A 27,942-nucleotide genomic window follows, 5' to 3' on the forward strand; every position below is an offset into this window, starting at 1 on the left:
AGGCAGTATAATATTTCTTATTATACAGCACAAGTTTGCATTATGAAGCTATTTTGAATGAGACTTCCCTTTCTGTTATTCCCTCTTAGATTTTGTCATAGCTACATAAGCCTGCAGTTATTCTTCTGAGTTTATTATACAACTTGTAATTTTGTAAAAGCAATTTGAAAAAACCCCAGAGAATCAGTAAACAAAGTAACATAATTTTAACAGAAAATCAGTACTTTTTTAATCTTTTCCTATGCCTATGCCTTTGATTTCTCTCTCATTTGTTGCAGTTGCTAGTAGTTTTAGGACTAGATGCAATGACAGCAGGAAAAGCTGAAAAGCAGTCTGTCAGAAATTAAATTTAGAGCAACATCACATACCACAAACAACTGAGGCACCTAGGTGGCACAATGAAGAAAGCACTTACAAGGTGTGGGCAAGTCACTTAACCTATCTGCCTCGGTTTCTTCAGCTGTAAAATGGGGATACTAACAGCACCTACATCACAGTATTGTGAAAATCAAAGAAGATATTTTTTATAGTGCTTAGCAAAGCACCTGGTACATAGTTGGTGTTTAATAAATTCTAATTCCCTTCCCTGTCTATCAGCTACATAAAAGTATGTAACCTAGATATGAAAGGTTACATCATACACAAATCAGAGGAGCACAAAAGGTGACACCTTTCACAACTACAGAGCAAAAGATTTCTTGACCAAACTAGACTAAATGGATCTGAGGAGATATACAGGCATTTCCCATCATGTAAAATTTTAAAGTTTTTATACCAACAAAATCAACACAAAATTAGAAAAGAAACAGTTACTCAGGGAAAAAAAAATCTCTGCAGCAAATCTTTCTGATAAAGGTCTAATATTTAAAATATTAGACAAGGCAATTGAAGCAAATATTTGAGAATAAGAATCATTCCCCAAACTGATAGTTAAAGGTTACAAACAGATAACTTTCTATTTTCTTTAAATTCTAAGTTTTCCTGGAATGAAGAGGTATACAGTGTTCTGATATAATTCTTATCTCTTCAGTCTGTTATGACTTCAACTTATTCATCTATTTTATTAATTTAATTTTCATCCTTTTTTTTTCCAAATCAAATTTAACTAAGGCTTATCAATTTTGTTAGCCTTTTCAAAGAACTGGTTTGTTGGGTTTTTTTGCCTCTCAGTTCTATAGCCTGTTTTTCAATTGATCTATTTCTCCTCTAATTTTCAAGATTTCCTCCTTTGTGTTAATTTTAATTTTGTTGACTTTTTTATTTTTAAAAATCACACATTCAGTCTATTGAACCTCATCAAAGAAACGAGCTACATCAGAAACAATGAAGAACAAATTAATGCAATAATCCAGTGCTTGCTAAACCCAAGAACATAAATTAGTTAGGAAAGAACTTGTTATTTAATAAAATTTGCTGGAAAAACAGTAAAAGTTCAGTAGAAATTAGGATATAACTAATTCTTTACATCATATATGACAATAAGGTCAAAATGGTTATGTGACAACATAAAAAATTAGAAGTGAACAGATCAGCTACCCGATCAGAAAATGAAAAATATAGGAATAGTGAATGTTGGAGGGATTGTATAAAGACAGGCACACCAAATTTATGGAGCTGTGAATTAGTCCTACTATTAAGGGTGGATAGGAGAAGAGGAGAGAATAGTAGGAGAAACAAGATTAATTTTTAAATGCTTATTTAATTGAAAAAATAAAAATAAACTAAAAAAAAATAAGAATTAGTCCAACTGTTTTGGAAAGTATTTTGGAATTATGCTAAGAAAGTGAATAAAATGTCCAAATACTTTGACCGAGAGATCCTACTGTAAGATATATATCCTAACGCAGTCAAAGATAAAAAGAAAGGTTCAGTTTACGGCAAAATATGCATAACAGCAGTTTTTATAGCAGAAGCTGTTACAGACTATCTAACATATACTTAATAATAGTTGTACTAGTACCCAACATTCAACACATTCAACTCAAAATCTACCTATAAAACTGTTCCTCTACCCAGCTTTACCATCTCTATTCATGGCATTATTCTACTCAGACAGAAATGAAATTAAGTTTATTTTTTAGCCTCTTTCTAGATCAACCCCATACCCAATCTTCAAATCTAGCCTATTCTACCTTTCCAAAGTCTTTGTTTGGCATGTACATCTAAAGCTCTTTAAAACCCGGACTTGCTGATATCAAGACTGGCATATACCCCCTACTTTGGATTGCCATTCATACTGAAACTATCCTAGTATCCTCTATTACCTTTTATCTAGACTTTTTAGAATTCTAACTTTCATTCTACTCCATAAATGACAGGTAGGCAAATATTCCTAATTAAAAGAGTTCTGCCCTTAGAAGTTTGATATTCATCTAAATGTTGAAAAGCTATCTACTTCCTACTAGACAAATTTCCAAATTGTTCACCGTCATTTAAACCCAATCTGTGAGGTTCCAGACTGTATATCGAATTATATCTCATAAACCTCTTCCTTCACGTGATCTGTTCATTCAGTCCCACTACCGACCATCCTACAAACTCATTCCTTTGTTGTTTTATTATACTTTTACTCAACCCTTTCCCAATGCCTAAAATCAATTCCATTCTCATCTCTACCTGTTGAAATCTCACCTAACTGTGAATTCAGGTACTATTCACTCAAAAAAACCTTCCGTGAGCACATATCCACTCAATACAACAAAAAAAATCATATCCTTCCCTCTAAATTCCCAAAATACTTTTTTCTTCTATACTTTTCACAGTGCATTTTGTATGATGGTTTTTTTCTGTACATAATCTCTCTTCTGGTGGAGTTTAATTACCTTGAAAACAAGAAAAATTTCTGTTTATACTTCCTTTCATAAAAGGAACCTCACACATAGTAAATATGAAATTACACTGCATGCCAAGAAAGATATCATACTGTGATTGTTTCCAAAAGAAACAGAAATAAAATGAACCTGAACTTCACAACATGCTTTTAGTTCCATAAATGTCTATAATCTTGCAAGTACAAGGTATACAGTTAAAAGTTGTTTTGTAAAATTAAAAACAAGAACTCTTGCAAAGCATTAGGTAGATCTTTATAAATTTTTAAAGGACAGAAACAAAAATTAAACAAGGTAAGAAGATGTGGATTATCTGTGATGTACCATAAAGAAATAATTATTCCCAATCTGAAGATATCATAATACAGTGAAGATTTGGAAAATAAATTAATTTACCTTTAACAAGCTTAGGACTTGTTAATGTCAGCATCCCAGCATGCCCTGATAAATCAAGGCCACTAGCCAGCCACACAGGCCCACATAAAATGTCTTCCTTATGATCTTCTAAAAAAGGACATAATCTAAGACCTTAAATGAGAAGATTTTTTTTCTTTTAAACACTGATGGAAATAACAAGTTATTGAATAAAATGTAGCAATACTAATATTTTATTTATAACATGTCTACTTCAAATTAGTATAAAATATTATTAATCATAATATCAAAAATGACTGGACATAGCAATGAGTGAAAAATCATTGATCAGGTGATAAAAACCCACTGTGCAACTACTTTCCACTGAAAAGCCAATTTCTATTTCAACAAGTTTGGAAAGAATTCTACAATATTGCAACAATGTTAAATCTATCGACGCTCTACAAAGGTAAAATAACAATTAAAGCTTGTAACTGAATAAATATACTGAGTTTTTAAATTTATTCTTAAAAATTCTTTATACATGAAATAGAAGTATTATTCTTTGAAAATGCTTGAAATATGCTGTAATTTTAATTCTAACTTTACTTTAGTGCACAAGAACTGTCCAATTCAACTTACACTGTGATTCTTCTACATCCATGTGCTGCATTTCTTCATTGAGTTCAACCAGAGAAGATTTTCCATTTTGCTCCACTTCAATATTAAGAGCTGGAGATAAAGGAAAGGTGATCTGCCTATCTACTGCTGTTTCTAGAGGACAGAAATATGAGCAGACTTAATTTTTAACCAAAGTGTCTTTAATTCTAATATTTTTTGTTCCATCTGAATTGTCAATACTTCTGTATTTCTATATACTGGGAAACACTATATCTGTTTCACAAAACAAACTGATAACTTTATAGGGAGTTACTTAGATCTAAATATGTTATCTGGCTCACAGCATACTAACAAGCAAACATCTTTAAACAAACTTGATTTACAGGCTATATTTACCATCACATACCAAACATCACATGTCCATCAAACCTTCTCCACTCGGGAAACCTCCCACAGAATGACTTTCCATCCCCTAACACTCAGCAAAAACCTTTGGTTCATTCTTCACTGAGAAAATGGAAGCCACTGGTAATGAGCTCCTATTTCCCTACAATTCAAAACCAACTGATGATATCCCCCATTCTTTCCATCTCTAATTCAAATCTGATGAAGAGCCTTTCTCCTCATTAAGTTTATACTCTCTGTATGAATCCTTCATGCTTCCAGTCTCCTCCAGCAGATTTTTCTAACAACCTGTCCTCCCCAACAACAGCCCAATTATTAGTTTCTCCCTATCTATTGTTTCCATCCCTGGTGCCTACAAACATGTTCAGATCTTCATCTTTAAACAATCTTCACTTGACCCAACAAGTCATACCCTGAAGCTATCAGACAATACCTCTCCCTGCTTTCAACGTCAAACTCAAAAAAAAAAAAAAAGTTTACCTTGCAATTTCCTTTTTGTCTAATCTTAATCATTTCTACAATCTCTGACATCAGGTTTCTGTCTTCATGACTCAACTGCAACTGCTGCCTTCCAAGTTACCAATAAGGAGCCACTGCAATTTATTGAGCAGGTGAATGACATGATCGGAGCTATGCTTTAAAGATACCAGTTAATGGATTGGAGAGAGACTGGATCTATCTATCTGTCTAACTATCTATCTGGAGATACATACATACACGTTATACATATACTTACATACACACATATATAATAGATATGGAGACAAATGAGAAAGCTATTGTAGTAATAAGTGCCTACTATATGCCAGGCACCATACTAAGAGCTGAGGATACAAAAAAAGGCCAAAAAAACCCAAAAAACGAAAAACCACACTCCCTACTCTCAGGAAGCTCATACTATAATGGAGGGAGACAATATGTAAACAACTATGTACAAACAAGACATATACAGAATAAATTGGAGAAAAATCTTAGAGAGCAGGCATTAAGACTACAAAGTACTGGGAAAGGGTTTGTCTAGTAGAAAGAAAATTTGATGGCCTTAGTCTACTTCTTTCTTGACCTCTCCGCAACAAATGACATTGTTATGACTTTCTCTCCTCCTCCTTCCTTCCTCTCCCTCTTCACTTCTCCACCTACCTAACCTTTACTTCTCTGATAGAACATCATCTATATCATGTCGTCTTAACTGCGGGTACCATCCCTAAAAGTTCCTGCACACTTTCCTGTTTTCTCTATACTCTGTATCATCATCCGCTCTGATGGTTTCTACTTTCATGTTTATGATGATGACTCCCAGAGAGATCTACTCATCCCTACTCTTATTTCTGAGCTCCAGCTGTATATCATTACCTGCCTATCAGGTCCCACAGACCACCAAACTCAATAGATATAAAGGAGAATTTATATGTATCACAAAAAACTCATCATTCTTCTAAACTTCCCAATTTTTGTTAAGGTCACCCATTTCCCTTTGAGTTAAATATGTTCACAATTTGAGTCTTCCTAACTCCTCATTCTCCCTCACTCCACATATATGAGTAGTTAGCAAGACTTGTGAATTCTTCCTCCACGTCCCTCACATCTCCTCCCCACCCCATCTGCTCACATCACATCACAGAGACACCATCAAAGTTCAGGACCTCATTACTTCTTGCCTGGACTAATGTAAAAGCTTTCAAATTAGTCTCACTGAGTTCAATTCCCTATTCAATCAAGTTCAGTGGTTCCTACATAGCCCTAGGATAAAATACAAACTCCTCCATGTAGCATCTGAAGTGCTTCACAAACTGCTTCCAATTTATAGATTACTCCACTTCATATAATCTAAAATGGAGCTGCCACACATGCCTTTTCATTTTTCTTCACAAGTGACATTATACTTCCCTCTCCATACGTTTGCAGTAGCTGACTGCATGCCTGGAACACAGTCTTTCTCCCCTCTGACACCTAAAATACTTGGTTTCTTTTGAAGTTCAGATTAAATACCACCTTCTAAAGGAAACCTTAACCGATCAACCCAGCTAGTAGTATCTCCCTACGACCCCAAATGACCTTTTATTTATAATGCACGTATGTTAATTTCAAGTACAGACTATAATCTCTTTGAGGGCAAGGACTGTTTCGTTATTCATTTTGTATCCACTGGGCATAGCATAATACTTGACACATAATAAGACTTGGTAATATCTTGATTGACTGATGGATTGTTTTGCCTAATCTAGTATTTTCAAGGAATTAACTAATGATACTAGGCAGGTCATCCATGCACAGGAAAATTTCTATTTACAAACATGTAAATTGTGCACAAATTCATTCCTGAAACTCAAAACGTACCTCTCTGAGGAGTTACTGTTCTCCCAAATTACCTTGTTTTTAACTACTATGTTTGTATTTTAATTTATTTACTTCTATGTTAATAATGTATTTTTATATGTGCTTACTGTCTTCCCCAATAGAATATAAGTTCAATGCTAGCAGAGATCATTTTGTTCTTCATTTTTATAAAGAATAATTATTCTCATAACATTCTTAATATTGTTCTTTTACTTGTAACACATACACTCAGTAAGTATGAGCTCATTAATTCATTGGTATAGTATCTTTTAAAAATTCCATGAAGAAAAAACACATTGATATAAAAAATGAAGTCACTCTGATCAAGTGATTCGATTCAAATAATAATAACAAAATCTGTTTGGAAAGAGATCCAGTGCTACTTGAAAAAATTACATTTTCAAAACTATCAGCATAAGGTGCTTTTTCAATAATATTAATAATTAAAATTGACAAATTTAAAGTTTTTCAAAGCCTTTCCTCATAACAATTTTAGGAAGTATATAACACAATTAATAAACCCATTTGATAAATGAGGAAATTGTGAGGACCAGAGAGGTTAATTGACTCACTCGTGATCATGATCACATCACTAGTGTCAGAAGCCAGTCAAACTCATCTCTTGCTGACTCCAAGTGCAGTATTCTATCCACTATGCCAAAAAAGAACTAGAATTTATATAATGTCTTGAGTTTCAAAAAGCACTTTCCTTACAACAACTACATGAGAAAGGAAGTACAGCTATTATTCCCATTTTATAGAAAAGCAAAGACTCAGAGAGGTTAACTACTATAAAATTTGGAATTTAAAAGGCTAAATTTCTAGTAACTATATTTGTGCATGTATATATTTTAAATCATGAACTGAAACATATTATCAGTAAAGCTAAAATGATTCCTATGCTAAACAATAAGCTTTAGAAAAAGAACTGGGGAGAGGAGGAGGAGAAGGGAATCAAACATTAGTCAAGAATAAAAAAAAAATTTCTTTAAGTCAGAATTCACCCCCACCCCTCAAAAAACAATTATGATATTAAATTTCTTTCAAGATATAAATTTTGTTCCTTTCTTACCACTGACTTTTCCTAAGCCTGGAGCTTTGTTTTTCAGTAAAGTCACTTGTATCTGGGGTATGTTGGTGATATTTGAATTCAAAACAAATTTAAAGTCCACATGTCCAACCATACAAGCTTTAGGCAAGACAAGTTCAAACACATGTTCATCCCAGCTGTTGCTGTAAAATAACCAAAAAAGTATAAATACATACAACAACTAGAAATTTGAATTACATTATCATGTCAATGCTTTTTAAAAATTTCCTATGACTGTATGATTAAATTTACTTAGGTAGTGGTGAACTAGGAGAACTAGTAGATGACACTGGTCAACTTAAGCTTTAAAACGTGATCTGTCCCAAAAGAAGAAGAAAAAAGATACATATGTACACAAATATTTAAAACAGTTCTTTTTGTAGTAGTTAAAAAAAAAAAGGAAACTAAGAAGTTGCTCAACTAACTGGAGAACAGCTAAGCAAATTATGGAATATGAATGAAATGGAATACTATTGTTCCACAAGAAATGGTGGAAGAGACAATTTCAGAGATTCCTGATAAGTTTTAACTGATATTCAATGAAATGAGCAAAACCATGGGAACAACTTACACAATACCAACATTTAAAAAAAAAAACTTCAAAAGACTTAAGATATCTCATTATAACAAGCATCTGCAGTCCTATAGTACCAACAACAAAACACGCTATCAACTTCTAACATAAGTTGCATAAAGATACAAGACGCAGACTGGAACATACATTTTTCAAAATGAACAATGGGGAAATTTGTTTTCCTTGACTATGTATGTTCTTCCTTTCTTTTCTTTTTAATAGAAACTTAGGACTGGGGATTAGAGTTGTTGCAAAGTATGAGCAAGAAGAATAATAGGGATGGGGTAAAAAAAATTAAGAAAACAGAATAAAGGCAAAAGAATTACAGACAAGGCAGCTTTGAAAATTTCACGTTGGACTTATAAACTTAGACAAACAATTTCTATATAACAGATTCAATTTCACATACAATCCCCTCCGTCTTGGTTCTATAAAAACCATGAAAAAGCTAATTTTATTTAATTTTTGTTTTGGTTTCAGAATTTTTTTTTTAAAGTGCGGAAAGAACTGATTTAACCTCAAAGATTCATACATGTTAGAATTTGATCAATCATCACAATCTAAGGTAGAGCGAACACTAACTCCCACTTCATGCTATAAAGTTTATCCAAGAATATAGTAGTGTTCAAAATTTGATGACACTACTGAACATATAAAATAAAGAACTGAAGAGGAAAATGAGGAATAATGCACAAAATAATAGCTTTCATCCACACAAAATCCTTTGACTGAAACAACCCTATGAGGCAGGTAGTCCAAAAAAGTATTATTCCTACTTTAGAAATGATTTTAATAAGAATCTCAGTGACTTGCTCACAATCACACAGCTACTAAGTGTTCAAATAAGAAACTGAAAACAGGTCTTTTAACTCCAAAGCCATACAAAAGTGGCATTGGCACAAAACTGATTATTTTGTACAACAAATATAACAATGGCCTAAAAATACTTTACCTATCAGTTTGCAGTTTCCAAGTTCGAGTGTGCTGAGCTGCATCTCCATGGTGCTGCTGATGCAAATGCTGAGGATGACGTCGTTGCTGCTGTTCCTGCTGAACTTCCACCCAGCACGGAGGAACGGTGGCTGAAAACCGTGGGGTTAAGGTCTCAAAGCGGGTTAGTTCCACTAATGATGTCATTGTTTCAAGAGTAAATGGCTGGTCCACCAAAAGATCAACTCCTTAATACAGGTTGATAAGGAATAGAAAAAGGAGAAGACAGTAAAAAAAAGTTTTATTGAATATATATTCTTGTCTATACAATCATAACACGTCAATTTATGTGGATTAATATGTGTTTACAGAATTAGTCAATATGCCTTTATTAAGTATGTTCCATAAACTTAATAATACTGGTTTAGAGACAGGGATAAAACCAAAAAAGACCATCCCCTGCTCTCAAGGAGCTTGTGTTCTACTGACAAGAATGGAATATGCTTGAGTAACTACAAAAAACAAGCAATGACTAAGTAAGACAAAGTCTTACAAAGAAAACAATGATAGGCCTATACTACTTACCAAATCTGATCTAAATAATGACGGAAAACTTTGGCCAGGCTATACTAGCATCAAAACTGACTTCTAGGTCCTAAAATCTATAAATTATAGAGCTATTTATTAGAAGATATGTAAACATAACCACACAAGGTGTCTCAAGATCAAAATATATACAATTAAAACTTTCATTAAGTGATTAATATCCCCCCAAATCATAATAAATTGATTTACTCTTCTAAATTCTCATAGCATTCTTTTTTGTATCCTTTTTATTGGAAATTAACATTCTATCTTCAATTATAATAGCTTCATTCATCTTACCTCACCTACAAGTCTATGAACGCCTGAAGCAGTAGTGACTGTCTCTGCTCATTCATTTTTTTATATCACCAATGAATATAGCATGGTGCTTCAGTAGATACTCAATAAAAATTTATGCTGAAAGAATGGATGACCACCATCAAAATAAATACATAAATAAATTATATCAAATGTTGGGAACATTTTCTATCACATTAGTGGCTAAAGATATATACAGACATGAACTTCATAAGTCTCATAATAATAGCAAAAATATTTTTTTCCTCTGAACACTGACATCTTTTTTTAAAGCATATTTTCCCATTAGTCATGATGTAAAGAAGAATTAAAACTAATGGGAGGAACCATGAGAAAACAGAAACAAAACAATATAATAAAAAAGGAGAGCAAACAGTAAGCTTCCATCTGCATTCAGACTCCGTAGTTCTTTCTCTGGATGTGGATAACATTTTCCATCCTGAGTCTTTTGGAGTTGTCTTAGATCCTTGAATTGCTGAGAAAAGCTAAGTCTATCAAAGGCAGTCATTGCAAAATGTTGCCATCACTGTGTACAATGTTCTCCTGGTTCTGCTCATTTCACTCTGCATCAGTTCATGAAAGTCTAAATTGGCTAAATTCCTACAAGATAACTGTACTCCTTTTATCTAATTCTTCAGCTCTTATTCACTTCACTACCCCCTTGCAACCTAACTCCATCACTACACAAAAATTGCTCTCTCCAAAATTACCAATGTTCTACTAACTGCTAAATCAAATGGACAATGGCCTTATCTTATTCCTTATCTTTTTTGCCCCCTCCATAGCTTTTGATACCCACAGAAGAATGTAACTTCCTTGAATTCAGGTATAGTTTTTCTTCTTTTTCTTTCACCTCCAGCACTGCACCTTACACATGGTAGCGACTTAATGAATAAATGAGAGATACAGAACCTCAGAATTTTAATTAGTAAGGACATCTAATACAAGTCATGCACAGAAGGAATCTCTACTATAACTCACCTAACAAGTAAGCGTATGGCCTGAACATCTCCAACCAGGACAAACTCAACACCTCACATGGCAGCCCATAGTACTTTTGGGTAGATTTCATTATTAGGAATTTTTTCCTGATTCCAAGCCTAAACGGACTTGTTATTTCTATCCATTGCTCCTACTTCTACCCTTCAGGGTCAAAGAACAAATCATATCACTCCTTGATGAAATGAACTGACATGGAACACAGGCATACATTAAGTTCTAGAAATCTGTATCTACAGAAATAATGAAGTCATTCTATGAAGACATAACTTAGCATAAGTAGGGAAGCGCTGCAATTTCCTCATTTTAGCCCGAGTTCCACCAACTCAATTACAGAAATTATTTCATATTCACCATCTAGCTAAATAGTACTACTCTCTTTTAAACCTTTCCCATAACAATAAAATAGCATGGATTTTAAAAGACTTGCCTATTATCTTCAAAGAATACAGAATATAACTGCTATCAAGTAAAAATGTGAGAGAAAACTTGGGAGAGAAAACTCTTTCACAAATATCAGTTAAATCAGATGCCACAGAAGTGGCAACATAGGAAAAGTCCAGTGCAAAGAATCAACAATTCACAAAATATCCAAGTGATAAGAATAAAAATCTATGATTACAGATATCCAAATACAAATGTACAAAATTTTAATAAAGTAAAGAGATTTTGACAAGGCAACAGATTGGGTACGGTATGACAGAACTCATGAGAGCACCATGGCTATGGAAGTAAAGATATAACTTACTCAAAAATAGTGGGGTAGCTAGGTAGCGCAGTGGATAGAGCACTGCCCCTGTAGTCATGGGACCTGAGTTCAAATCCAGTCTCAGACACACTAGCTATGTGCCCCTGGGCAAGTCACTTAACCCTGATTGCCTTGCAAAAAAGAAAGAAAGAAAAGAAAAAAAGAAAGAAAGAAAAAGAAAAAAAAAGAAAAAAAAAGCAAGTTCCTTGAAGGCAGCTATCATGGGGCAGCTAGGTGGTACAGCGGATAGAGCACCAGCCGTGGAGTTAGGAGGACCTGAGTTCAAATCTGGTCTCAGACACTTGACACTTACTAGCTGCGTGGCCCTGGGCAAGTCACTTAATCCCATTGCCTACCCCCCCCAAAAAAAGCAAGATAGATAAAACAGTAGAGGAAGTAAAATTTTATAATAGGAAGATAAAGTCTCATGAGGAAATCCATAAGATAGAATGCAGGGCAAGCATGGTGGAGAACACATGAAAATAGAACAATGCAATGAGAAATGGGGGGAAAAAAAGTGGTTATAGACTACAAAGTCAAAGCAAACTGATGAAAACATGATAGAATTATGCATGCTAGATATCTGCTGGAGCACTATATGAATTTTGTGAATGCTTTTTCTTTCTGCCAAAAGAAGCTGATCAATTTTTGACTTGCCTTAAAGATAACTGGATTCTTCATAAAGTGAAAGAGAGCAAAGGAGAAACACTATTCTCAACCCATCTATAACCAACAAGTTATAAGGGTATTGAAGCAAAAATGATGGGAACCTTAAGGAACGAGTAACTTCTCCATCTTATAGTCATGTAAGAGTAAAAAAGGCTAGTTCTCATCTGCCATGCACTCTAGATTTTGAGATAGTGAATTTGAGGGTTCAGAAAAGAGATAAGATACCATTAAAATTATCTAATGAACATGAACCCAAGAAGAATACAAAGTTACAAAGATGAAATTTTGAAGTCAAATTATTCTAATAAAAAAGAAAAGAAAAAGCCATCTAAGGAGATAGAGGGGTAATGAACTTTCTAGAAGCATTAGGAGCTTAGAATTTTAAATTATCTGAGGCTAGAGAAGAATTGTAATAAATTTTTAAGAACCAAAAAAATGGGCTTATTTTGGCTATAATGAGGCAAAAGGAACATAAAAAAAAAGACATGTTTTCAGGGTAGATAAAATTACTAAATTCTTATTTTGCTTCTCTTTTTTTCTGCCAAAGAGAGTGGTCTATAGAATGGGAAGAACAGATTAAACATGACTACACAGGAGATGAAATCCCAAAATAAAGGAGGAGCTTAGTAAGTGACTAACTTGCTACTTCATTGCTGAGGTGCTCAAGTCATCAAATCTACATAAACTATACCCCAAAGGTAGATGTAATTGCTGTGCAATTACTACTCTACGAAAAATCAAAGAGAATGATGACTTGCCATGGAGGTATCAAAATGGACTTAACAGGGAATTATGTAAATCATAGGCCAGTGAATCAAATACCAATTTTAAAATTCTGGAAAATATTCTTAAAGGGCTGATTATAAGCATTTAGAAAGGGAAACTATGTTCACTAAGTCAACAGTATAGTTTCATGAAGAACAGGTCATTCTAAACCAACCCTATTTACTTTTTTGACAGGGATTGGTTAATCTGAGAATATTTTAGCAATGCGTGTGAGAAAATCCCTCATGCCATCATCGTTGGGTAAAGAGATGTCAATTTAAAACTGGCTAAGTGATCAGAACTAAAGAGTGGTCATTAATGGGTTAATGTGAACTTGGAATAATGTGAAGAGATGAGAAATATCTTTGGCTCTGTTCAATTCAATATTCCTGTGGATGATGTTAAATTGGCACGCTTAGAATATCTGAGACGGCATTTTCCAATAATGTCCACACAACATCAAGAAATCTAAACACAGGCCCCCACACTGGGATCCCTGAAGGGGATCTACAGAAATACATAGAAAAGAATCTCAAAAGATAAAAGAGCAGGGATGCACTATAATCCATAAATTTTGTGGGGGTATCTACATCAATGATATTATAGATATGCTGAAATATCTTAAGTCAATAATGCAAAACTTAAAGAGAGTTAACAAATTAGGGGACAAAGTCAGGATTCAAGAAATCTTCATAAGAAGGTTATGAATATAAAGGGCTACACTGGCATTCAGTGAATCAACTGCACAACTATAGGAAGTCAGGCAAGGGCTGCCTTGAAAAAGAAACAAGTTTTTGTAGTTCCAAAGGTCAATTCATGAGCCACAAAAACTTAATGTGCTTTTAAATCTATAGTCAAAATGCAATGCTGTCTAAATGAAAATGATTATGCTCCAGTGATCAGAATACATCAGTTCAGTTCTAGGGATCAGAACCTAGGAAAGAAACTAACAAACTGAAGCACATCCAGAGAAGGTCAATTAGATGGAGGAAACAGCAATAATAATGCCATATGAGGATCCAATGAACTAGGAATATATTGTCTGGGAGAAGCAAAGTATCAGGAGAGGAAAACAAATGATAGCTATTTGTTAATGCTCTCCTAAAACTGTTCTCCTAAAGGAAATAATGAGTAGAAGACGTGAAGAAGAAGATTTAAGAACATAAGAAAAAATTTCTGGTCAACTGGACCTGTCCCAAAAAGGCTTCCTTGGAAAATAGTAGGTTCCCACTCCCATGACATTCTTAAGCAAATGATCAATTATTAAATGTCAGAATTCTCTGAGGTACTTCATATTCTGTGATTCTATATAAAACTCAATAAAACTCAGTCCATATAAACAAGGATATTTCAAGGAAATATCCAGCCCAATACCATTAAGCAATCAATTACAAAAAATAACCTAAGTATAAGCATCTTCACCATAGCCATTAAGAGATAGGCTGGACAATCAAGAGTTAATGGCAAAAAGAAAAAACTTTTTTAAAAAATTAGCCAACAATTTCGGGGGGGGGGGGAGGGTTGGAGCGGGAAAGATTGGTATGAATTAAACTCAAGAAATATCACATAAGTCACTAAAACTGTTAACCTCTTACCTGAAATACCAGGACTTGAAGGATTGGATAAGGGCTTGGTACCTTCTAATGACTGTTCAACTCCTTTAGAAAGGGATCCATCCACAAGTATATCAGTTTCATCAATGTCATCACAAGTTCCTCCAATTTGGAGGAAATGAAGCTCTCCCCCTATAATATGGTGAAAACTCATTAAAAGAAACAGTTGACCATATCAGAATGTTCACTGAACAACAATGTTGAATAAAATGAAATATAATTTCATTAGAATTGTTATAATGAAAGATTAGCAGGAAATACAATGCAGGTCAAAGTTTTTCAAATACTTAAATTTTGGTGTTCTGGTTACTTCTTGAGATGGGCCACTAACTAATCAAAGAGAGATCTTTTTTTTTTTTAATATCAGTTCTAAGGGTAGATAGGAAATCTCTCATGTGACTGGTTTTCCATTAGAGGTGAGGAGGGAGAAGGGGACATGAACCCCACCCAATCCTACTGTAACCACAAGATCAGGTTTAAAAGCTTCTCGTGTCTCTAAGCGGAACAGGGAGGAGTCAGTGGGTCATGGCATCATAGATTTAGATGTGGAAAAAATCTGATAGGTTATCAAGTCCAACCACCCCATTTTACAGTCAAGTGCCAAGGTCACACAAGAAAATTGCAAAGCCAGGTCCTAACTCAAAACCCACAGCTAACTCCATATAGCATCAACTAGTGTGGCAACTGTGCATTCTGAAAAAATCAACCAATCAATAAGCATTTATTAAAAGTGCCTATTGTGCCAGGCACTGAAGATAACAGTACAAAGAAAGAAACAATCCCCCTACTTACAGTGAGTTTACATTCATTCTAACAAATCATTAAAAGGCTAGGCATAGTACTCTGTCTTTTGGTCAAATTTTGTGCTACAATATTCACTGACGACACAGACACGATTTCACTTAAATTTTACCAGTCTCTAAAAGGAATACAAGCATAAATTTTCTTTTTTGGGGGGGATGGGGCAATTGAGGTTAAGTGACTTGCCCAGGGTCACACTGCTAGTAAGTGTCAAGTGCTTGGTCTGAGGCCAGATTTCAACTGAGGTCCTCCTGACTTCAGGGCTGGTGCTCTATCCACTGCGCCACCTAGCTGCTCCTATAAATTTTCACACTCATCTATGACAACATTTTTTTTTAAAAAAATTTTGACAACACTTTTTAAGATAATTAAAATAAGAGTCAATGAATGAAGAAATTAAAGTTGTACTTAATGGATCAAATGAGATAATATTTAAAAGTGCCCAGCATATATAGTAGGCGCTATTATCTCCATTCCCCCAGATCCTGGACCATTGACTTATCTGTTTCCCCGAGACCTAAAATTACACTTGCTGAGTGTTTAAATAAGTGTTTGCTGAAACTTTTTACTCAATATCAAGACAATGGGTCAGTGAATAACTGAATTCTCTAGGTAGATGCACATTCGATACTGCAATTTAGTCCAGAATTATCATAATACATTAAATATAAAACGCTTAAATTCTTTTTTCCTCTAGTCAAAACATTCTGCCATAAACTCTAATCACCTAGCCATACCATAGTAATTTACACCTAAAATTAAAAACAGATACTTAAAATAGTATGAAGTATATAAAGATCATCAATTATAGGTACTAGGTATGATTTGTTGTAGCAAATGGACTTTATGGACTACAATCCCTTCAACTAATCATTTCACACAAATACAGTACATGAAAGTTTGCAAAGAGCTTTCTTCACAACACTCTTAAGGTATATCATGAAGTAAAATGACATGACCTGGAGCTTTTTTTTTTTTAAATATGAGGCAACTGGGGTTAAGTGACTTGCCCAGAGTCACACAGTTAGTAAGTGTTATATGTCTGAGGCTGGATTTGAACTCTTGATGCCAGGGTCAGCGCTCTATTCACTGCACCACCTAGCTGCCCCCTGGAGCTTTTTTTTTAAGAGAGGATACATAATCAACCCTTGAGAAAGTCTCAGATCCCTAAATACCATTCCACATTTTTGAACAACTAATTCAAAACACATTCCTCATCCACAATTAAACTTACTTTAGGAAGATAAATAGATATAAGAATTCAAGAGTCCCTAAAAAAAGTAATAATCTGGGCAGTTCCTATAAAGGCTCAGATTAAATTTTTTTTAAAAGGCATCAGGTCCCCTTTTCCACAGAGTTCAAGAAGGAGACTCCGAACTCTTTTCCACAGACTAATTATCGATGTTGACCAATGGATAAGAAACTTGAGAAAGCATTCCCCTTCTAAATTGATTCTGTAACTGAAAACTGTAAGAGTCTTGTATGATGACTTTTAGTCTTATCCTGACATATCACACTTCCATGTGTTCTAAAGGGAGATCGGTAGGACCACACACCACTTTGACCATTTCAAAATGCAGCGATGATGTACAAAAAAATTATATCTTTCTATAAAAATTACAAATTTGCATCTTTTCAACTTTTTAACAGTTAAGTTCATATCAGACACAAGGGGCAGCTAGGTGGCGCAGTGGATAGAGCACTGACCCTGGAGTCAGGAGGACCTGAGTTCAAAATCGGCCTCAGACACTTGACACTTAACTAGCTGTGTGACCCTGGGCAGGTCATTTAATCCCACTGACTAGTCAAAAAACAAACAAACAACAACAACAACAACAAAAAAGCTGGAAATATTTAAGTTATGGAAAGACAGGCACACTAACATGTTGCTAGAACTATAAATTGGTCTACGTCCTCTGGAAAGCAGTTTAGAGTTGTACTAAGAAAATGTGACTAAAATAAATCAGACACAACTAAAGAAAAATCACCATTATGAGGCCATATTTTCAGCAAGCTTTACAAGAGAATTCATGCTACTCCAAGCTTACAAAAATATACTACATATTTGAATTTAACTCATTCTTCTTTAATGCAACCTTAAAACCATACTATCCTATCAATTTCTTTGATTATAAACAAAATATGCTTAGCATATTAGCATTTCAAACTATTGATAGCACAGTTTTAACATGTAGTAGATACTCAACAAATGATTAAAACTGAACATCATCATGTTCCTATATCTAGAAAGAGAGTAAGATTGTAAATAATATGAGTTGTCTATAATATATTTGTTTCAATAGATTATTCCCACACTAAGCAAAACTATAAAAAATACACAATATAAATTTTCCATAATCATGGAAAAGTAATCAAATAAGTATAAAAATACCATATATTAACTAAAAATTTTAGTTCTTTAAGTCCATTTAAAACAAATCTCCAATCATTTACTAAAAAGAACTACTCTCAAAGACATATAGACGTCAATTCTCAATATGAGATGTCAAAAATAATTTCGATAAAACAATCTTTTAATTCAAAACTCCATTCTATCAAATAATTGGAAACACTTAGCCCATATAAACTCATCAGAAATGCTAAATCTCAACTGATTTAAGTTGTGTCCTCTTCTTGCCCATCCTTTCGTAGAAGCAGTGCCAATTTAAAAAGCTATAACATAAAGAGCAAAAACGAGAACAAAGGGAAAAAAGAAAGAACCTGGATAATCCATAAGTTGGATATTCAGTTCCTGAATAATTGATATTTTGTAAGAAAGCAGGAAGAGGGAAGCAAATAAACATATTACCACAAATCACTGACTTACATAAAAGAAATGGAATAACAGACACTGTTAAGGACAGTTACGGTTGAAAATGAGGTAAGCCAATAATGAAATGAGACTAAAGTAAAATGGACTAAGGGAATCCTTTATTACAACAAAGAGAAACTCTATAGAAGAGCATAAGAATTATACAGGATGAAAGTAAAAGATGGGATAAATCTAAATCAAATGAAAAGAGATCACCACCAGTGGATTGAAGCAGAAATATTTTAAGGCAAAAAACTCACATGCCTCACTCCCCACCTCCAAAAAGAGGCATGTATAGTGCCATAAAGGACATAAGGAAAATTAGCTTATCTAACTGAAAACACATAGTAGGAAAATAAATGTATCAGTAACAAAATATCTGATGACTTTACTCATAAAAACATAAGAAGAGAATATATCTATCAACGTACTCTAAATTTTCATCTTGAAATCTCATAAAAAAAAATTGTCAGGAAAAAGTTCCACCAACACAGCTTACCTTTAGTGCATGCACACAGCCTGTCTGTGCCTGAGCAGTATATGACAGAGACGAACACGTCCTGTTCTTCAGTGCCCTCCTTTTTAGGAGGCTCCACTTTGGCCAAAATTTCAAAGTTTGAAAGATCTATTATTTTTACATATCCTCCCTGAGTAGTTATTACCAAGTGTCCCAGAGTAGAAATATCAGACTTTTTTCCTCTCTCATTGCCATTCTTTGAGGTTAGCTGCATTTCTTCTACAGGTTCCTCACAATCATCCTCTCGATTATCCAGTATATCTGGTGGAAGCAATATAAGCGAGGTAATTGTGTCCTGGGGATCTTTGATATGCTGGATTTTTATTGGCTCCTCTTCTAATGTTACTATCCGGGTGGCATAGTTCATTTTATAAAGCACTAAATATCCACCACTAACACTTCTCTGCTCAGGCTGAATTATTAAAGGAGTTTGTACATTTGCTGGTGATTCATGTTGGATTACACTGATATTTGTGCCATTCACCACTGTAAGATTAGATTCCAGCTCACCTTTTCTTCTGTTACATAGCGCTGAGTTTAATTTATTTAAATTATTCAAGGCCTCCACTTGATTTATTGCACTCAAGGATTCAACAGGGCATGTCCTCAGGCCCACTAACAAATGAACTCCGTCTGCACAAGGAGTAATAGAGTCTACACAAAGGTTCTCCTCCTCTGCAAACTTTGGCAGCCGCAAGCACTGAACCAAAGTCCCGGGCTTGGGAAACATAGAGTTCCACTTGTCAGAATCTGGAGAGGTAAGGTTGGTTGCCGCATCTGCAAACTGCTGAATGTAAGTCACAGGAGGATCCTGCAATAGCAACTGCTCCTGACTATCCAGCTCCATTTCAATAATCTGAGGAACTGTAAAACCATCATCATGTAAACTTTTACTCATAATATTGTTCATTTGTGAAAATATTTTTCCCGCTTTTTCATCAGATTCTTTAATGCTATAGAGTAACAAAATGGGTAAAGTCCTCCTTACCAGAGGAGAATTTAGTTCAGAATTGTTGCAGGATTCATTATCTGTTGACCCTTGTTCTGATATATTTTCACCCTGAGTCCTGCTTACACCATCCAGTGACCTATGAGAGTTACTACTAATGGGAGAGGTAGCAGGGGATTTATATGTCAATAATCCCCCAGCTAATAAACAAGGAAAGGGAATGTTGTGTTGTTCCAGGTGCTTTTCTTTTGTCTTTTCACTCTTACAGTTAGCTACACAGGGATTTGCCCCAAGTTCTTCAAGATCCTTAACAGTATCTTCAAGGACATTTGCCACAATTTCCCACTGAAGTTTCTCTGGCTGCTGGAGAATGCTGAGAGCTGTTATATCAAGGCTTACTTCCATGGCTTCCTTCTGTGATGTATGCCCTTTAAAAATGAAAAGAATGTGTTATACATACTGTTGTGAAATTAAGGCAAAAAGTACTGTTGTTTTTTAAATTTCCCTTTGTATATAACTGTTTGGTAAGCAATGTGATTATATATTAGAGATAATTTAAAATATCTAAACGGAATAAGATATTCCGAACTAGGTTTATTTTGAAAGAATAAAAATGATTTTCATATCACATTGCTTTGAACTTCTTTTCCACTTATAGCATACTGTTCTAGGTCACTATTTAAGAGATGCAGTGGTTTTAATAAAAAGATGAAAACAACAAAATGTTAAAGACAATACTAATAACTTTAATTTAGTAAAATATAAGAATGTTATTTCAGTATTCATTCTCTAAATATAATTCAAAATATAGTCAATTCTATCCTACAGAAAAGTTATCAATGACAAATTTCTTATCACAGACTAGCTTATAACTAATAAAACATAGCAGGATTCTAAATTATTAATCATATTAGCTATATATTCAAGGAACTTAACTAATTCTAATCTTACTCTAAGGGAAGAAGAACTATTAGAAAAATACAGAAGCCGTAAGTGATGTGTATTATCTATTTGTTTCATTTTATTGTATTACTTACTGTTCCCCTCAATTAGTATGGAAAACATGCAACTGCCTAACAGTCTCCTCATTGATTTTAGTACCATCAGATTTAGAAATGACAGGAACTATGTCCAACTCATTTGACAGATGAGAAAACATAAGCTTTTTTGCAAGTAATGGAGCCTTCTTTCAGTATATTTTGAATGCTATCAATAGCCATCATTTAGGTACCTCACTAAAATCAGTGGTCTCCACTACTCAAAATCCTGCAGTATACCTCTATCATCTATTGAATTCTGAACATAACTTATTAAAACCATCAAATCTACTCCCATATATATAAATGATCACTAATTTTCTATTGAATATCACTTAAAGGACAAACTTCTGCTCTAACCACAATCCTTGCGAATGTTTGCAAAACAGTTCCCTTCATAAACTATCATTCCTCAATACTGGTTGCACTACACTAATAGTACATAACATCCTTCAATTAAAGAAAAATCTCAATTTTATATACATGTATCGCCAGTGCCTAGAACAATGCTTGACAGAGTAGTTATTTAATAAATGCTTATTAACTTCTAAAGGTATTCTTTCTTCAAATACTTTCCTTAGGATCATGAAAGTAATATTTTAAGTGTATACTAAAACTTGGTAGTCCCAAACAAGGTGTTTTCTGTTTACTTTTGGGTCTCTTTTATGTTTGGATATGACACTTTTGATTTAGTTTAAGACTTTAAGATGACTTAAAGACTGGACCAGAAATATGGTCTAATATATATTGCCATTAAACATTTTCTTAATTCAAGTGACATGAAGGATGAAGGAAATAAAGGGGAAAAGCATCATGGGTTGCAGACTACAAAAAGAAAGTCATATAAAACATTCAAGAGTCAATATGAAAAGAACTTTTCAATATAACAGGTATATGGATATGTATTTCAAGGCATGAAACAATTAATCTTAGATCAGAAATAAATTTACTCCAGGTGATTTAGCTAAGAAGGAAAATACAATATGTATTAGCAATACTATATATGTTTTCAAACAAGCAATAACTAAAAATCAATACAAGGATTATTACTATCATATTGTCAAATGTGAATAGACTTTGTAAATACTTTGCAAGCTGCTAAAAAAAATGGATTTCTTAAAACTAAGAACAAAGGCTAAAATGGTATAGAATACAAAATCAAAGAACCTTACAAGATGAAAAGGACCTCAGAAGTCCACCTTCCACACAATGTAAAAATTAATTCTATAACATGTAATAAATGATTCCACTAAATTTAGTTAGTATGTGATAATCAAAATGCCTATCTACTCATCTTACAAAACTGAGACAGAATTCCAATATCCCCAAATAACGATATGAAATCCATGGATTTATTCTAACCCTTCTATAATTACTTTACAATTTCAGGATCTATCATCTCTTCAGATCACATGTTCAAAATGTCTATTATCTAGCTAAGCCCTGGCAGCAAAAAACCTTGACCACTACCCATCACCAAACTCTCTGAGCCCGAGAGTTCCCTGAGTATCAGGGGTCCTCCCTACTAGTGGCCTTAACTCTAGCCCTGTCCAGCACTAAAAACTGCCTGTGCTCACCCTGAAACCCCTCACCCTCTCCTTCTCAGCAGCAATCACTAATATAGATATAGAAAACAAAGTTCTTACCAACAAAGTCTTCGGGGCTGTCAAACAGTTCAATATCAGAAAAAGACATATTTAATCAATCAAAATAACATGAAAGTGTGTTGGTACAACAAGCCTTATCTCCCTAACATTCCAGTAAATGGTATCATTCATTAAACCAGGTACTATTATCTGTTCTGCCATTGCATGACTCTTGTAACCTAAGAATAACTGAGAACTTTCATTGGATCAGGTGCTTAAATTGTCTCTCCCTATCACAAAGTAAGCTATCTAAAAGCAGGGATTATCTCAATCTTATATTTGTATTCCCAGTGCTTGAGCCAATGGTTTATATAGTAAAAACAAGAACAGCTACTATTTATTAAGCACCTAGGGGCCAGACACAGTGGTAAGTGCTTTACAAATAATATCTCATTTGATCTCATTTGGAAGTACCGAATAAATGCTTCTTCATTTATTCAGTCTCTACAGAGAGTACTATTTAGTGTTTTTCATTTTACTATGATTATAAATTTGGCACTGGAAGGCTCTTTAGCCCCACCACTTCATTTTTCAAATTATCTCTGAAAACTAGAGATAATAAAAGGCTTGCCCAAGGTTACTCAAGTAACAGCTGTCAATCCTCCCACACTGGTGAAGTGAAATGAAAAAACTTTTTTTTTTACTTTTTTTATTTGTATCCCCAACACCAAACAGTGAACCTTGGTCAAAACAGACACAATCTTTGCTGAGCTTGTCCGAAGAGGAAATGGTGAGCACATAAAACTTAGGATGGCAATTAGTGAGCTAAAAACTATTAAGATATTTCCAAATGAGAAGGAATTACCATCTATTTCAGGTTTTTTAATATCAGTTCACATTAGCATCCATCCTATTTCTTTCCAGAAACAATTCTCTAACCTTCCAAGAGAAATCAGTACTTATCTTATCCCTACCCTTTGTGATTTTATGCATTATCATGAGAAATCTCTGTTTGTACAAACTTTCTTCACTAACTGAAACTATAACCTAAGATTTAGTAGAGATTTCCTAGAGATTTGCCTCAGAAACAGGTGAAGTGACATGTCCCAGGTCAGGTAGCTAGTAAGTGTCATGTTGGGACTAAACATAGATTTTCATGATTCTAAGTCCACCACATTATCTCATTATGCAAGGCTTCCTCTTCCTCCAATCTTTATATTTTTAAAATAAAATATCCTAAATTATTATTTAAAGTTAGCTTTATGAAATAAAGATTATCAATTTTGGTACCTCATGTAAATAAAAAATTAAGCTATTCTATGGTTGTTAGCTTTTCATTTTCTGATTTTTATATCACAACCCCCCCCTTTATCCCTTGCAAAATATTTTATTTAACTTAAATGTATGTAGTCTCAAATGTAAATCCAGAGCTCTTTATTCCAACCCTAATCATCTCTCAGTCAAAATATTTTTAAGCACATAGTGTATGGGCAAAGTACTCTGTGAGGCAGTATTATCCAAAAACATTTAAAATACAAGTATGCTCTATGCCCAAGCTGAATCCACAGTTCCACGTGTGAGGGGGAAAAAAATAAGATCATGTAGTATTTATCACATACCTGTTACTGATTCTGATCTGGAATGCTCTTCACTGTCTGAATCCTCCAGTAAGTCATCACTTAAAGAAGAAACGAGCAAATAATTTTATTTTCAAACTAAAACATTGTTATACATGATACCAGACATCTAAATCTGAGAACACACTGCATTACATAAAGCATACAACAGCCAACAAGATTCCTAAAAAAAAAATTTTAATCATATAAATTGCATTATATAAAATTACTTAAGACATAATATTTAGCAGTACTACCATTAACTATCAGTTCAACCTATCCTCAATATTTCCTTTTGGTACATTCTATTAACCCTTAAGGATTTACATAGGGAGAATTGCAGAAAAAAATTTTAGAAGTATAAAATTTACAAATAAATGTTTAGAAAATGTTTTACAAAAAAAGTTTAGAAGTATAAAATTAGGATACTAAGATTTCAGTAACAAGTCTACAATTCCAAGTTGACAAGGAAGCTATGAAAATAAGGGCATTAAGAAAACTTTGGGGGTTTTTTTAAGGTAAACTATAAACTGGATTTTTTTTTAAAGTATATGAAGCTATATCATTAAATTCAATTCAAAGCCAGAGGAATTCTAAATAGAAAATACTGGAAAGAAATGTTCTGAATATTACTGACCCATTAATTTTGGGAAGTGACCTGAGTCACAGATTGTTGTTCCTTGTCTATGATGCATATTCTCAAGTTACAGTTCAGAACTGAATGAATACTGTCATTAGTCTAGCCACCCCAGCACCACAAAAGTAACTTCATCCAGTTTTAATTTTTGTCTACTACCCTCCAACAACACATCTAGACGGTAGAAGTCATCTAAGCTAAGAGAAATTCTGGCAAACAAAGTTGAAGAAGTTCAGTACTCATCAAATGACATTAACTAACAATTCTCTAGCAATTTTAACTCTACTCAGATATAGCACCCTATTAATTTGAAACATCAGAGGGGAAGGGGAGAAAGGGTGGAATTGGGATTAATTGACTTGCCCAGGGCTACACAGTTAATAAGCGTCTGAGGCCACATTTGAACTCAGGTTCTCTGACCCCAGGCCAGTTGCTCTATCCACCTAGATGCAAAAGGACCACATTTTTATATTTATCTCATTTACCAAAAGATTTATCAGAAGCATAATGTATAAATACAGGGGAAGTTGTGATAACTCTGATCTAAGTGATTAAGGAAGGTTTTGAGAAAGAGGTAGGACTGTGCACCTAGTCGTTAGGGGCAAAAGTCAGAAACTAGTCTGTAGTTCACTGTCCATAAAAATAAAGAACTGATAGGGAATGTGGGTGGGTGGGGGGTGTCAAACTCCTTGAAGCTAAAGTCTGTGCCCAACTCAACTTCATATTCCTCTAAATACATAGACTAGTTCCTAGATCATAGTGAGTACTTCAAAATATCTGTTGAGCTGACCAAATAATATAAATGGTATATGGTATTAGAATATAAGAGATCTCATTTAAATGTCCCATTTAAGTTTAACAGATGAAACTATATGGCAATTATTTTAAAAGATTAATATAATTAACAAGTCTAACATTTTAACCTATAGATTAAAGGGCTGTGCACTTGATATAATTTTATCAGAACTCATGGAAGTCAAAGTGGAGTCTCATCACTGATATCTCCAACAGATACTTTTTCACTACCTTCCTTCCAACCCTAACTCCCAAATTCCTTAGAATGGGATTTCTCTAATTCTGTAATTTACATAGAAAAGAATGCTTTTCTTTATTTTTGAACAGGTTAAATTTGTGCAGTAGAGTTTCTAGGTCTTGCAAAATCTTTCCAATGCCAGACACAACTTGAAAAACATATATGCAACTGAACAAAATGTGAGCATAGCCCAAAATTCTATTCAGGAGAAGCACTTGTCATTATGCAAGACTTTTAAAAAACTACTCCCAGAAGTTACAGTAGAAGAAAACAGCGAATTATAATTTGGCAATGTTTGTTCAGGTAAAAACAAATAAAATAAATCTTAACTAAGCACCTAACTGTGCACAGAGCTAAAATGTTTAAAACGTATTAGCAGAGAGACAACTAATTTTACACTGTCTTGCATTTGAAATTATTAGAAAATCTTTAATTTATCAAAATGAACATAGAAAGAAATGAAAATGTTTGTCTGTGGATGCTTATACTTATTATCAATATAGTTATGTTGTTGTACTTGGAAGTCAAGGTAATAATTCATACTGAAGGACCCATTTCAGGCCTCGAATCAGGCCACTGATTCATATCTGGGGCCAGGATTGACTACTACTGCTTTCAACTAGGAGAGAGGAAAAAGATGATCAAGTGGTTTAATGTGAACAGCGATGTAAAAGCACCATTTCACAAAAATTCCATGAGTCCTGAGGTTTAGATGTTAGAAGAAGCAGGAAGAAGACATCTAAGTCTGTATCAGCGTGAAGATGTTTTGAGGGCAGAGCATGGTCAAACTCCAAAAGACAAAGGTGAATTGTTTTTTATCTGCTACGTTCCAATGGCAACTCTTCCCTCTCAAGTCCTCATAGCCCAGAACATTATAAAACAACCCAAAAGTCAAGGCTGGAAACCTAGTTTATGGTAGAATCCCATCTGCTCCATGAAGTATTCACCAAACTGGCTTACTCTTTACCCTGAACTGCTAAGAAAAAAAAAAAAAAACCTAAAAGAAGTATTACTTACTATCTTCAATAGTTACATATTTTCCTCTGTTTATGTACTGTCTCCCCAAATAAACTGGAAGTTTCTTGAGGGCAAGAGCTATTTTCTATCTCATGCAGCCCCAGGAAAATACACAATGCCATACACACAGTGAGGTAGAATGTTAAAGAAACTTTATCAACAACCACTTACTAAGTACCTATTGGGTGCTTAATCAATTAACAACTACAGCCCTTCGAAGTATCATATTTAGTGATTTTAAATCATATTTAAAACTGTTTAAAAATCAAGAAAAGAGATTTTCTTTTAAAGAATTCCCATGCCAAAGAATGGCATTTGGAATTTTAGTATGGGAGAGGAGACAATCACTTTTATTTCCCCTACATGGTTTTCACCAAGTTTTGATTAAATAATTAGAGACCACATATAGGTGAAAGCAATTAAGTATTCAGAGGCAAAACGCTCAATTAGAACAACCACATCACCAAACAACCTTAAGTACTTCTTCAACACATCTTTTCCCATTAAGCTATTTCCTCAATTATTCTTACCTAATATAAATCTCAAAGCCAAACTTCAACACAGTTTCTTATACACTTATTCCCATACTCAACTGCAAAGTAAACTGGATAGAGCTAAGAAAAATAATTTCTCTTCCCTTTTTGTATTATTAATAAAGGGAAAAAAATACAAATCGAAAGTCTCAGGTTTATGTCACAGATAAAGCAAATTATTATATGGTAACAAGGAATCTAAGACCTTATGGGTAAACAGCTATCTACATAAACATGAGTTCTTATTTTTATTCTTTTCTTTCCTGTTCCCTTCACCTGATTCTATTCCATGAAACTACCCTCCAGGTCCTTAATAGCTGTCCCTTCATCCACTGGCACCACAACAGATCCCCAAAAGGTGGTGGCAATTAATTCCAGACACCAACTTGCTTACTCACAAGAGCTATATAAGTTACTCTGAGATCTGAACTAGTTACACAGACACAATGACAAGCCTCCAGAAAACCAAGGTGGCCGATTTGAGAGAAGTTACATAAAATGGAGGCTCTTCTCCTACTTTAAAGACAGCAGTAGTAACCATAAAAGACAAGATCTTGAGAGGGTACTT

At 34.1% G+C, this 27,942-nt stretch overlaps 1 protein-coding gene across 7 annotated transcripts in view; it reads right to left on the reverse strand.

Moving 5' to 3' along the window:
• The window catches only part of BIRC6 (baculoviral IAP repeat containing 6), a 316,937-nt gene that overhangs the window by 210,320 nt on the left and 78,675 nt on the right, over window positions 1-27,942 (reverse strand). For 5 of the 7 annotated variants that reach the window (XR_003568132.1, XM_027850508.1, XM_027850509.1 and 2 more), the window contains exons 9-15: window positions 24,158-24,216; window positions 18,949-20,343; window positions 14,819-14,968; window positions 9,162-9,387; window positions 7,618-7,778; window positions 3,825-3,914; window positions 3,225-3,356 (exon numbers count right to left, since the gene is read on the reverse strand). Coding sequence is in view for 6 of the 7 variants with exons in the window: in XM_027850508.1 (XP_027706309.1) it covers window positions 3,225-3,356; window positions 3,825-3,914; window positions 7,618-7,778; window positions 9,162-9,387; window positions 14,819-14,968; window positions 18,949-20,343; window positions 24,158-24,216 (2,213 nt within the window). In the remaining variant the exon portion in view is untranslated. Of the gene's footprint in view, window positions 1-3,224; window positions 3,357-3,824; window positions 3,957-7,617; window positions 7,779-9,161; window positions 9,388-14,818; window positions 14,969-18,948; window positions 20,344-24,157; window positions 24,217-27,942 lie in introns of all 7 variants that reach the window. The other 2 variants (XM_027850506.1, XM_027850511.1) reach the window with 1 other exon arrangement.

This window comes from Vombatus ursinus, unplaced genomic scaffold (assembly GCF_900497805.2).
Source record: "Vombatus ursinus unplaced genomic scaffold, bare-nosed wombat genome assembly UNPS02009062.1, whole genome shotgun sequence".
NCBI classification, from domain to species: Eukaryota; Metazoa; Chordata; class Mammalia; order Diprotodontia; family Vombatidae; genus Vombatus; species Vombatus ursinus.